We start from the raw sequence: 9847 nt of genomic DNA, 5'->3' as shown, positions 1-9847 counted from the left end.
TGAGCGTCACGCCAGAACTTCTTGAGCCCGTATATGTCTAGCGGCCAGCGGCTGCATTGAAAAGTTTATGTTCGCACTTTGTGGTAAAACCAGGAGGGAGAGGTCAACTTCGCTTGCGTTGCCATGCGATTGCGCGCCCGATGATCTTGGCCATTATGACGTCACTCGTTAGCCGGCCCGTGAAGTTTCAATGGCCGCTAACGAATGACACCAGACAAGTTTCTCATCCGATGATTGCTCAAAGAATTTGAAAGAAAGCGATCAACAGACCACAGGAATAAGATAACCTGTTAATATTGTGTCCAAAAATACTTTGGTGTTCAAAAACTAGAAGTCAGAAGGCACAAAAACATGCAAAATTTCGAGATCGCTCAGTTAAAAACGCGATTGAAAAGTGGAGCTTTGCACCCGTTTCTTGGGCGATATCTGGAGAACCCAACAATGAACAACACGAACACAAAAACATGATCTTGATATGGTTTAAAACGTTCGAATAGTGATGAAAACGAATCATTTAATATGTGCATAAAAATGATCAGTGGGTTTAATCCCATTATTTTGTAGACGATAGCGTGTTGGACCCGCTGATCGATACTCGAAACCCTCGAAATATGAGAAAATGCTCCCTTGCAAAGGCATTTGAACTATCAAGTCATATGCTGGGTTGGAAAGTAAATAATGTACCAAGGAATTATTTTTCTGCGCTAAATTATCCACAAAACCGTCAAAGATAACATTTTCTTCTGCGAGGCCAACCAGCTCCGAGCAGACGTGTGGATATTTTAGATGGTAAAATGATATAAAATCACTCTTCAAAACACAAAAAGACTCTACATTGTGCGCGAGTGAGTGAGCGTTACGCCAGAACTTCTTGAGCCCGTATATGTCTAGCGGCCAGCGGCTGCATTGAAAAGTTTATGTTCGCACTTTGTGGTAAAAGAGAATCCGCTAGTCACTCGTAAACTTTCAGAATTTTCTTGTGGACTGGGAATATGGATTTCTGCTGTATTTCTACAGTAATTCTTTTCTTATTTTTTGTGGTTATACTGCGCACTGTGTACGTGTTAAAGAGAAGAAAAGGTCATGGTCCACTGGACAGAAGAAAACCTGTAAAAGTCATGGTAGTCGCAGGTTCAGGTACGCCATGTTACATCGATCGGACTTTTAGATTGATTTTTGCTTTCGCATATATGTATACCGATGTATTGGTCCTAGTCTGCATATGCAATATATTTGCAAGTACCTTGGCATTTTTCCATCCGTCTTACATTTTTGAAATGATGTACTGTACTCAGGACGTAAACAATGAGCCATTCCATTTAATATCCGCATCCTCCCCCCTATTTAGTACGCTGTGTCGGCTAAACTCCAGAATACCCGGCCACTTATTAGCATCTCATTGAATAAGAATAGCAACTATTGTTATATACCTCGTTCTTCAAAACCCGCCGACACATGTAAGTAAAGTGGCCGGGTATTCTGAAGTTGTTCCTTAAAAAAATTCAGTTAATAATGTCAAATCCTTGTTTATATGGCTGAATACTAATTTTGGTGAGCCCGGCACCCGGTATATTGGGATTTATGATGTAGACTATTATAAAATGACCGGCAGTCAAAACGTTTGAATAGCACTCCGGTTAGCCTAAAAAGCACTACGGTTAGCCTGAATAGCACTCCGGTTAGCCTAAATAGCTCTGCGCTTAGCCTGTTTACGGTTAGCTTTCAATACACCAATTCCAGAAGAAACCAGAAGTTGCATGCAAGCGAGGCTTAATAGCCCTCAAGCTTTCAAAATGGCGGACGAAATGTTGGGGAAGAACGAAAAAATTCAAATGTATGTAGGTTAGAGCATCTTGTCTGGAGCAAATGTGGTAAGGAAAAGGAAAAGAGTTGGACACAAGTGTTGTGCGTCTCCAAACTCTAATAATCGAAGGAAAAACTGACCTGATTTATTATTTCCACAACTGAGTTTCCTTCGGACAAGCCAGATAAACAAAGAAGGAAGAAGTGGGAAATACTTATGAAAAGGGGAGATACCTATTTTACCTCGGTAGGAAATATTTTCTGTTGTTCCGAGCACTTCTTGCCAAGTGATTTTAAACTGAGAAACTGAAACTGAAATTGAAACTGGGAGCTGTACCCTCAGTTTTCCCTGCATAAAAGTTGATGAGGAATCTCTGTGTAGAGCGAAAAGATGCGAGGCATCTGAGTCTAGTTTAATATTAACAATACCTGGCGTGGGTGTCTAATTAACAAATTAATCATTCAGGCTTCAGCAGAGTAAATGGTGAGATCGAGACAATCGAAGGATGACAAACATATCTTTCCAAAAGTTCCTTTATTTTGCCACTTTAATTTATACGGCAACTTTTAAGCCAGAATTTCAACTGGCTAAGTGTCAATTTTTCAATCTGTTCTTTGCTCACACTGACGCCAGGAATATCATCATAAGAGAGATTGACCTCTCTTCTTCGTTCACCATGTTGCTTTGAATATTTACCGCGAGGGCTATTAAGCCTCGTTTCAGTGCAACTTCCGGTTTTTTTCTGGAATCGGTGTATAATGCTAAGGGTAACTCGAAAAATACTTAAAAAATTCCGAAAATTGCCAGCAGGTTGCAGTGGTGCAGTGGTCATCAGTATTGCTTACCAGGCCGTCAACCCGGGTTCAATTCCTCTTGGGGCCGCCTGTCATAACATTCATTTTACGTTGTTTTACTTTAAATAAAAAAGGCTCACTGCCGTGCACGGAGTATTTTAAGAAACCTATCCGGCTACCGGACATGTAGCCACAGCGTATTTAGTAGCTTTGAACATGACCCTCAAGAACATGCGATCGAAGTGCCAACGCACTTCCCTCTTCAGAATTTATAAAAGATCAAAGGCACGCCTGACATACACAGTTACCCCTTCAGAAACAGTCTTTAAAGACTCCCCCTCCCCCTCAGATTTCTTAGACCCTCAAAAGCATGTATGTGTGTGTGGAGGGGGAGTGGGGGGGGTGGGCAATGGCCCAATCAATAATTGATTGGGCCATTGCATTGGTATGGATTGGTATCGCTCAATTGATGACTCAGAAGTGGTTGCGAATGTCATCAATTATCATTGATGCGGACGCCCCTTGTGAATAAAATTGTGATTGCATTGCATTTTTGAGTTATTTATTTTTTTTACAAAAAAAATACCTCTTGTCGGTGTGTTGAGTATGTTACGGGTCAATGGGTGAGTGAGTGAGTGAGTGAGTGAGTGAGTGAGTGAGTGAGTGAGTGAGTGAGTGAGTGAGTGAGTGAGTGAGTGAGTGAGTGAGTGAGTGAGTGAGTGAGTGAGTGAGTGAGTGAGTGAGTGAGTGAGTGAGTGAGTGAGTGAGTGAGTGAGTGAGTGAGTGAGTGAGTGAGTGAGTGAGTGAGTGAGTGAGTGAGTGAGTGAGTGAGTGAGTGAGTGAGAGAGAGATGTATGTATGTCACACCAATCAGATTGGATCTACTATAAACAGCCAATCAAATTTCTTGTTGTAAAGGTAAATGGTATGTGAGAAGATCTGATCCCGATAAAGTTCAGAACGGCCATATTCATTCTTCTATAAAAGAGGAGGAACTATTCATATATTGGGTTTACTTCGACATTTTCTGTGGGTTAGGCTGAGGATTTTAGTTAAATGAATGAGATGAGCCTTGAGGTTTGAAACAGTTCGTGAGTTAGTAGTATGCAAATGCAACAAGATATTTTTATTTTTAGTTAAAGGTAACTTGATACTTTTGTTTTTCACAAGGAGTAAATTCAAGTCATGAATCGTCGCTTCTAGTTCTTAGGACATGTTTTAGAGGGGACGAGACTTTAGATTTGAAACAGTTCTAACATTTACAATAGTAAGTGTGGGTAACGATTGTTTTGTTCTTGTTGCATGCAAATATAACAAGATATTTTTGTTTTTTGGTTACAAAGTGTAATGTGACACTCTTGTTTTTCACATGGGAGTAAATTCAATTAGAGCGGATGAATCGTCACCACTCTTTCCCACGAGATGTTTGCTATCTTTAGTAACAAATGGTAACTTAATACTTTTGTTTTTTATTTGGAAGTAAATTCAATTAGAGCTGACAAGTTATCGGCTATTGTTTCCAGGATATTAAACAAAAAGGCTTTCATTTCTGGACGGATTTTACGTCTCTGCAGTAGCAGTTTAATAGTTTTATTTGATGACATTCATTTCAGTCCAATATTTTTTAAGGTAAAAAGTATGAAAACTGTTCAAATGTTCTTTGAAGACTGCGTGGCACCAAGTTAAAGTGCAATTTGATTAAATCAGACTTTCAATGTGTCAGAGGTTTTTTTCTCTTTCTTTCTATTTTCGGTGAAATTGTGTTGTGTTGTGTTGTGTGAAAAGGTAAACTTACGTCTCGTATAAAATGCGAAAAAGTCCCTAAATTAACTTGAGTATTTTTGAGCAAAAATTCCTCTTGGGGGTTGGAAGGGTTATGTAATCGGTGAGTGAGGGAGTTATGCATGTGCGCATGTCACACCGGGTTGTATCAAAGAACGAATCAAATTGCCTGTCAGAAAATAAGATGGTATCTACATTAATCTGGAGACATGTCAGATTACTGTAGTTTGTTCAGTCAAACATTTTATGGCTTACTATTTAGCTATCTTACCATGACCGATGTAACATTGCAACCAAAGAAAAAATGTGAAATTAGCCAAATCATTACTGTACCATGAATGCTCCTATCTCCGACACTTCCCACAAAAAAATAACTCTTGCACGCCTTGCGTGCCTATGTTAGCCTTAAGTTATCTTTCTCCAGCAATGGCTGGTGTTGTATTGTTGCCTAGTTATTTATTAAAATATTTCTAAGGTCATGTACTTATGGATGAATGTTATGAGGGATAACAAGGCCAGTGTAACGACGTAGTTCTGAGCATGTGATTAGGTTGCACACAGGAATTATGTTTACAGTGCGTGGCAATTCTGCATTGCAGTATTGGATACTTGCTAATAGTCTGAATAATGCAGCTCTCACAGTAGCTGCAGCTAGTGGAGGTATACTTAAGCCTGTTTGTGAACATGGTCTTGTAGGGTGCATTACGCAAACCCTGAGTTTTAATGTTGTGGTTGGATGGGAGTTCATGTCCTCTACATCAGCACAGTATAGATCGTTTTCACGTGACGTCATCAAATTCCAAAATCCAAAACTAAAGAGCCACGAAAATTTTTATCCTCACAAGGCATAAGGGGATCTAAACTTAAATCCGTTTACAACTTTTCAGCTCAATAGCGTGCTTGGTTTAAAAACCAGTGCCGTTTGAAGTTCAGAGTTATGTCGGTGCGTAACATACCATTCCGATCGCGTTTGTGGAGAAATATACACTTATCTAGTGAATTTTAGCCTTTTTAGGAGTTAAAGTGTTAGGAAAAGTGCTTGTGTAAATGTTTGTTGGTTCAGTTCAGATAATCAGTCACCTAGATAGCCAAAGTAAGTTCCAGATGTTTGCACTATTTTCCGGTCACCATGTTGGTGGAGCACAGAGCTCCACCAACATGGTGGCTCCATACTGGGCTCTGTAAATTTGCGCAAAACATTTCGACGAATATCTGAAGTTTAGGAAAACGCAGAGGCCAAAAAATTGGAGAAGTGTCTCCTTTACCTGTCTCCTATAACATTAAAATTTCTCGACTTTATCCACTGAATAGTGTTTGATTTATTTTTTCATTGCGTGACAGTGAAAACCATCTATTATAATTTATATATTGCAATTTTCTCATGATTGTATAATTTTCATTTAAAGGTGGTCACACAACTGAAATGATCAGACTTGTGGGTGCGCTTTCTTCTTATTACCAGCTAAGGATTTACATTGTTGCTGAAACTGACAAAATGAGTGCAGAGAAAATTTTTAGCTTTGAAAAGACTAAGAAAGGGAAAGATGAAGAAAGTTCAGAGGTGTGCAATTAATTGCCTTTTTCAATGTATTGCTGTACTTTATGCAGTCATTTTACAAACGTAATAATTTTGTGTTAAATGAAACATCATCATCTCTATCATCATCATCCTCATTGTTATTATCATCATTATTTCATTATCATCTTCATTTTTTCATCATCATCATTATCATTGTTATTATTTTCGCTCTTTCATCATCATCTTCCAACACTACTTCATCATCATTATCATCAGTATCATTGTCAATGTTCTCATCATCTTGGTTGTTTTCATCATTGTTGATGTAATCTTGCAACCACAAGCTCCCCTAGTTGTGTCCTAATCTTGTAGTCTCCAAGTATCTCTTTGGTTTAGTGTACAGTAGCTCTCTCAATAGCTTTACTGTCTAACCGACTTTTTCACAGTGTATCAAATCTAATTTTGACCAACAAAAATATAAACATGGCTAAACTTAGAGGAGTATGCACCTCTACTCACAGGGCCACATAAAATTATACGACAGTTACTGGAAATCCATCAAGTACAAGTTGTGTAAACTGCTACAAAGTACACTAACTGTAGCATACAGTTAGAGTATACATTTATCTATGTTCTGAATGCTTTCTTACTTTCTTTTGTTTGTAGTTTAAAATCCTGAGAATTCCACGTAGCAGAGAAGTACGCCAGTCATGGCTTTCTACTATATTTACAACATTGAATGCCTTGGCCTTTTCGTTTCCTGTTGTGTTGCGGGAGAAGCCAGAATTGGTAAAATATAGTTCAAATGTTAACTGCTCACTATTTCAGATAACTAGGTGATATAACTACTTTAAAACTTTCATAATTTCTCAACAATGACCAAGTTCAAAACTAAAGTAGTAACAAGAAAAGGTTAAAATTTCCCTGTGTGGGATTCAATCACAAAAATTCAATATGGCTAAAGTAGCTCTTACAAGTTTCTTAGCCTCTTCCAAGGCATTCAGTTACATATGGTTGGGGTGTGCAAAAATAAAGGAGAAGCACCGCGTGGGAAGGCGAGACAACCAAGCCTTTCTCTCCCTTTTTTCACTTTGCTGTTTTTTTTTGCACTATGCTCTATTAAACTAACTGAATGCCTGGAAGAGGCTACTAGTGTCTTCATTGGCCGATTGTTTGGCACAAAAATTACAGTGATAGGAAACACCGAACAACTTAAGTCTAAGACATGACACAAGGTGTCAATACGGAATTCTAGTGGGTCGATAGGAGCTAATAGAGTCTCTCCTCACTAAAGTGTACTGCACTCTCAATTCGTAAAATGTAATTAGCACTTCTCAGTACTGTTTTTTTTTCCATTTTATTATATGTGAATGAGATAAGTATTCATTTATTTCTCATTTGTTTTAGTTAATATTCAAACCTCTAAAATTGTAACCAGACCAATTGATGCCTTCCTTTGGAGAGTACAGCACAATAAATATATCCATGTACTGTTACTATGACTATAATTACTATTACCACATCACTGTAAATCTACACATGGTTTTTTCATTAACATGGAGTTTTTTTAGTCAAGTGACCAAGGCACTGTCTGTGAACAGAATCTAGCATGTTAAAAAATAACATCTTGTCCGTGTGCAATAATAGACTGCGCCACAAGTATTTTCTTTTTTTTTTTTTTTTTTTTTTGTTCTTCTTTAGCTTTTATGTAATGGGCCTGGAACATGCATTCCAATTTGTGTAGCAGCATTTTTATTTAAGGTAAGGCAAAGGTTAATCCTGTTTTGGGTTAAAGTGTTCTATTCTTTTAGTTCAGAACTAATCCCAGTGACTTTCAGACAGACGAGGAGTATTTCTACCCCTCCTGGATGAGATACTAGTCTATTACAGGGTTACCCCTAAGCCCCAGGGGGGAGACTCCCATTTAACAAAGACAGGTGTTGCTCATTGGAAATTTTGAAAAACAGAAATCTGTAAGGTCCAAGATCCTGCTTTGTGGGTGTGGCTTGAAATGTCTTTCATCCCTAAAAGGTACCAATTCTAAAACAACAAATTATCTACTGTCATAATTATTTTTTTGGCGGCTCGATACCCTGAAAGGTACCGAAAAGCTTCCGCTGTGGACCTTGCAAGACTGAACACCCTAAGAGGTATGGAAAACATGATTTATCAGTCTTCTAAAAGGTATGATGAGCAACCCTGTCCTTTTTATATTGGGTGCCCCCCCCCCCCCCCGCCCCCCATAATTACCCACTGAACAATAACAGAAACAGTAAAGTGGCTCTCTCAGGAATTAAACACAGTGCATCGCTTTGACCAGGGTTCGAACTTGGAATGCTTGATGTGGAGTTCAGCACTCTAACTACTCCCCCACTCCCAAGGTCTGTTAATATTTTCTTCAAGAGCTTCTCAGTTCTGATGTAATCAAGATTTCCTCATACAAAGTTTATTTGATCTTTCTTCAATTATTATGATTTGCATTTATTTGAATTTGTTAAAGTAAAAGGAGAAGTTCGCAAGTGTAGTTGTTTGACAATAATTATTAGTTAGTGACAATTTCAGCTAATCAATAATTTTATTTATTTTTGTATGTATTTCTCAAGTAATGAAAGTTGAACTGATTATTTTATCATTTGTCAAAATTTATATAGGTGTCTAATTATTGAACTGAATTTAAGCGACATACACTTATTAAAACTAGAATTGTGAAATATGATTCCATTCATTCAGGTTGTTGGTTTAAGAGATATTACAATGGTGTTTGTGGAAAGTATCTGCCGAGTGAAGACACTGTCACTATCCGGAAAAATAATGTACTACATTGCAGATCACTTTCTAGTTCAATGGAAACAGCTACAGATCAATTTCCCGAAGTCAATTTACCTTGGACGCCTGGTGTGAGAGCCAGACAACCTTCCCATGTCATTTTGTACAGTGTTAACTTGTTGGAGCAGAAACCAACAATGAAAGAACATATGCCTCGTCTAATCTGACATTCAGATGTATTTCTAAGAAAACTCTGAAACTAATATAAGAGTGGGAATAATAAGAGGGAATTATTTATTGTAAACAAATAAAATTTATTTTGAAGTGATTGTGTTTCAGGTCTTGTCTTATTGTGTAACTTGTCTTATTTATTTAACCATCGATCATTACTCTGACTTGTTTTTTCCTTGGGATAAACCTTTCTATCCTTAGGGGGTTGAAGCAGCAGGGGGGCGGGGTGGTGTGGACATTTGGACAGTAACAGAGCAAACTTGTAAACAAGAAGCCAAAACAATTATATGTGTTAAGTTTATACTAGCTTGAAGAAAAACTGGTGGACTATAACCAAGTTTTGAAAATTTTTGGAACTTGAGTCAGTGAGTGACCAAAGGAGACAGTAGACCTGCTACAAGTTGGCCCTCACTTAGTCCTTTTTTTTTTTTTAATTTTTTTTTAATTTACCCACGCAAAATTTTGGAGTAATAAAAACTCATTAAGACGTGTGTGCTAAAAAAATGGAAACAATAAAATTAAACTTTACTAATACAAGCAGTTAAGTGAAGCATTCTCAATTCATAAACTGTTTTAGAAAGTCTAAGGAGCCAGTTGAAAATATTCAAGTTATAGAATGCCTAGTGCCTGTAATTTCACAAACTGATTCAGTGTTTAGTACTGAATTTCTTGGATACCACAATGACTAAAATTAGACAACATCAAAGATACTGAAATCGGTACCGTTATTATCTTTATTGTTATTGTTATCGTTATCATTATTGTTATCTTTATTGTTATTGTTATTGTTATTGCTATTATTATTATTATTATTATTATTATTATTATTATTATTATTATTTATTATTTGTGTGACTCCAGATGGAGTGGCAGGGGCATGGTTTTGAGTCCTGGCCGAGGTCATTGTGTTGTGTTGTGTTCTTGGGCAAGACTCTACTATCACAGTGACTC

At 37.6% G+C, this 9847-nt stretch overlaps 2 protein-coding genes across 4 annotated transcripts in view; one reads left to right on the top strand and one right to left on the bottom strand.

The window, feature by feature from the left end:
* LOC145467193 (Na(+)/H(+) antiporter NhaA-like) overlaps positions 1 to 9847 on the bottom strand; it is a 44549-nt gene that overhangs the window by 33553 nt on the left and 1149 nt on the right. The gene's annotated exons all lie outside the window — the stretch shown is intronic.
* On the top strand, positions 894 to 9018 carry LOC145467832 (UDP-N-acetylglucosamine transferase subunit ALG14-like). Of its 3 annotated transcripts, XM_081451442.1 has the most exons (6): positions 894 to 1137; positions 5787 to 5941; positions 6566 to 6688; positions 7601 to 7660; positions 8000 to 8083; positions 8630 to 8709. In XM_081451442.1, the coding sequence occupies exons 1-5, from the start codon at positions 993 to 995 to the stop codon at positions 8078 to 8080; spliced, it is 564 nt and encodes a 187-aa protein (XP_081307568.1). In that variant the 5' UTR covers positions 894 to 992; the 3' UTR covers positions 8081 to 8083; positions 8630 to 8709. The 3 variants fall into 3 exon arrangements, with proteins under 3 accessions (XP_081307568.1, XP_081307566.1, XP_081307567.1); XM_081451440.1 differs by lacking the exon at positions 8000 to 8083 and having other exon boundaries at positions 8630 to 9018; XM_081451441.1 differs by lacking the exon at positions 8630 to 8709 and having other exon boundaries at positions 8000 to 8481.

This window comes from Orbicella franksi, chromosome 14 (genome assembly GCF_964199315.1).
Source record: "Orbicella franksi chromosome 14, jaOrbFran1.1, whole genome shotgun sequence".
In the NCBI taxonomy this organism is placed as follows: domain Eukaryota; kingdom Metazoa; phylum Cnidaria; class Anthozoa; order Scleractinia; family Merulinidae; genus Orbicella; species Orbicella franksi.
Note: the sequence above shows the minus strand (reverse complement) of the source record. Positions and strands in the feature narration are given on the sequence as shown.

Bases quoted from the DNA above. Each gene is read 5' to 3' on its own strand.
- LOC145467832 (XM_081451440.1), top strand. From the start codon at position 993: ATGGATTTCTGCTGTATTTCTACAGTAATTCTTTTCTTATTTTTTGTG. The intron at 1,138-5,786 runs GTACGCCATGTT...TTTCATTTAAAG, and splicing joins CATGGTAGTCGCAGGTTCAG to GTGGTCACACAACTGAAATG. The intron at 5,942-6,565 runs GTGTGCAATTAA...TTTTGTTTGTAG, and splicing joins AAGATGAAGAAAGTTCAGAG to TTTAAAATCCTGAGAATTCC.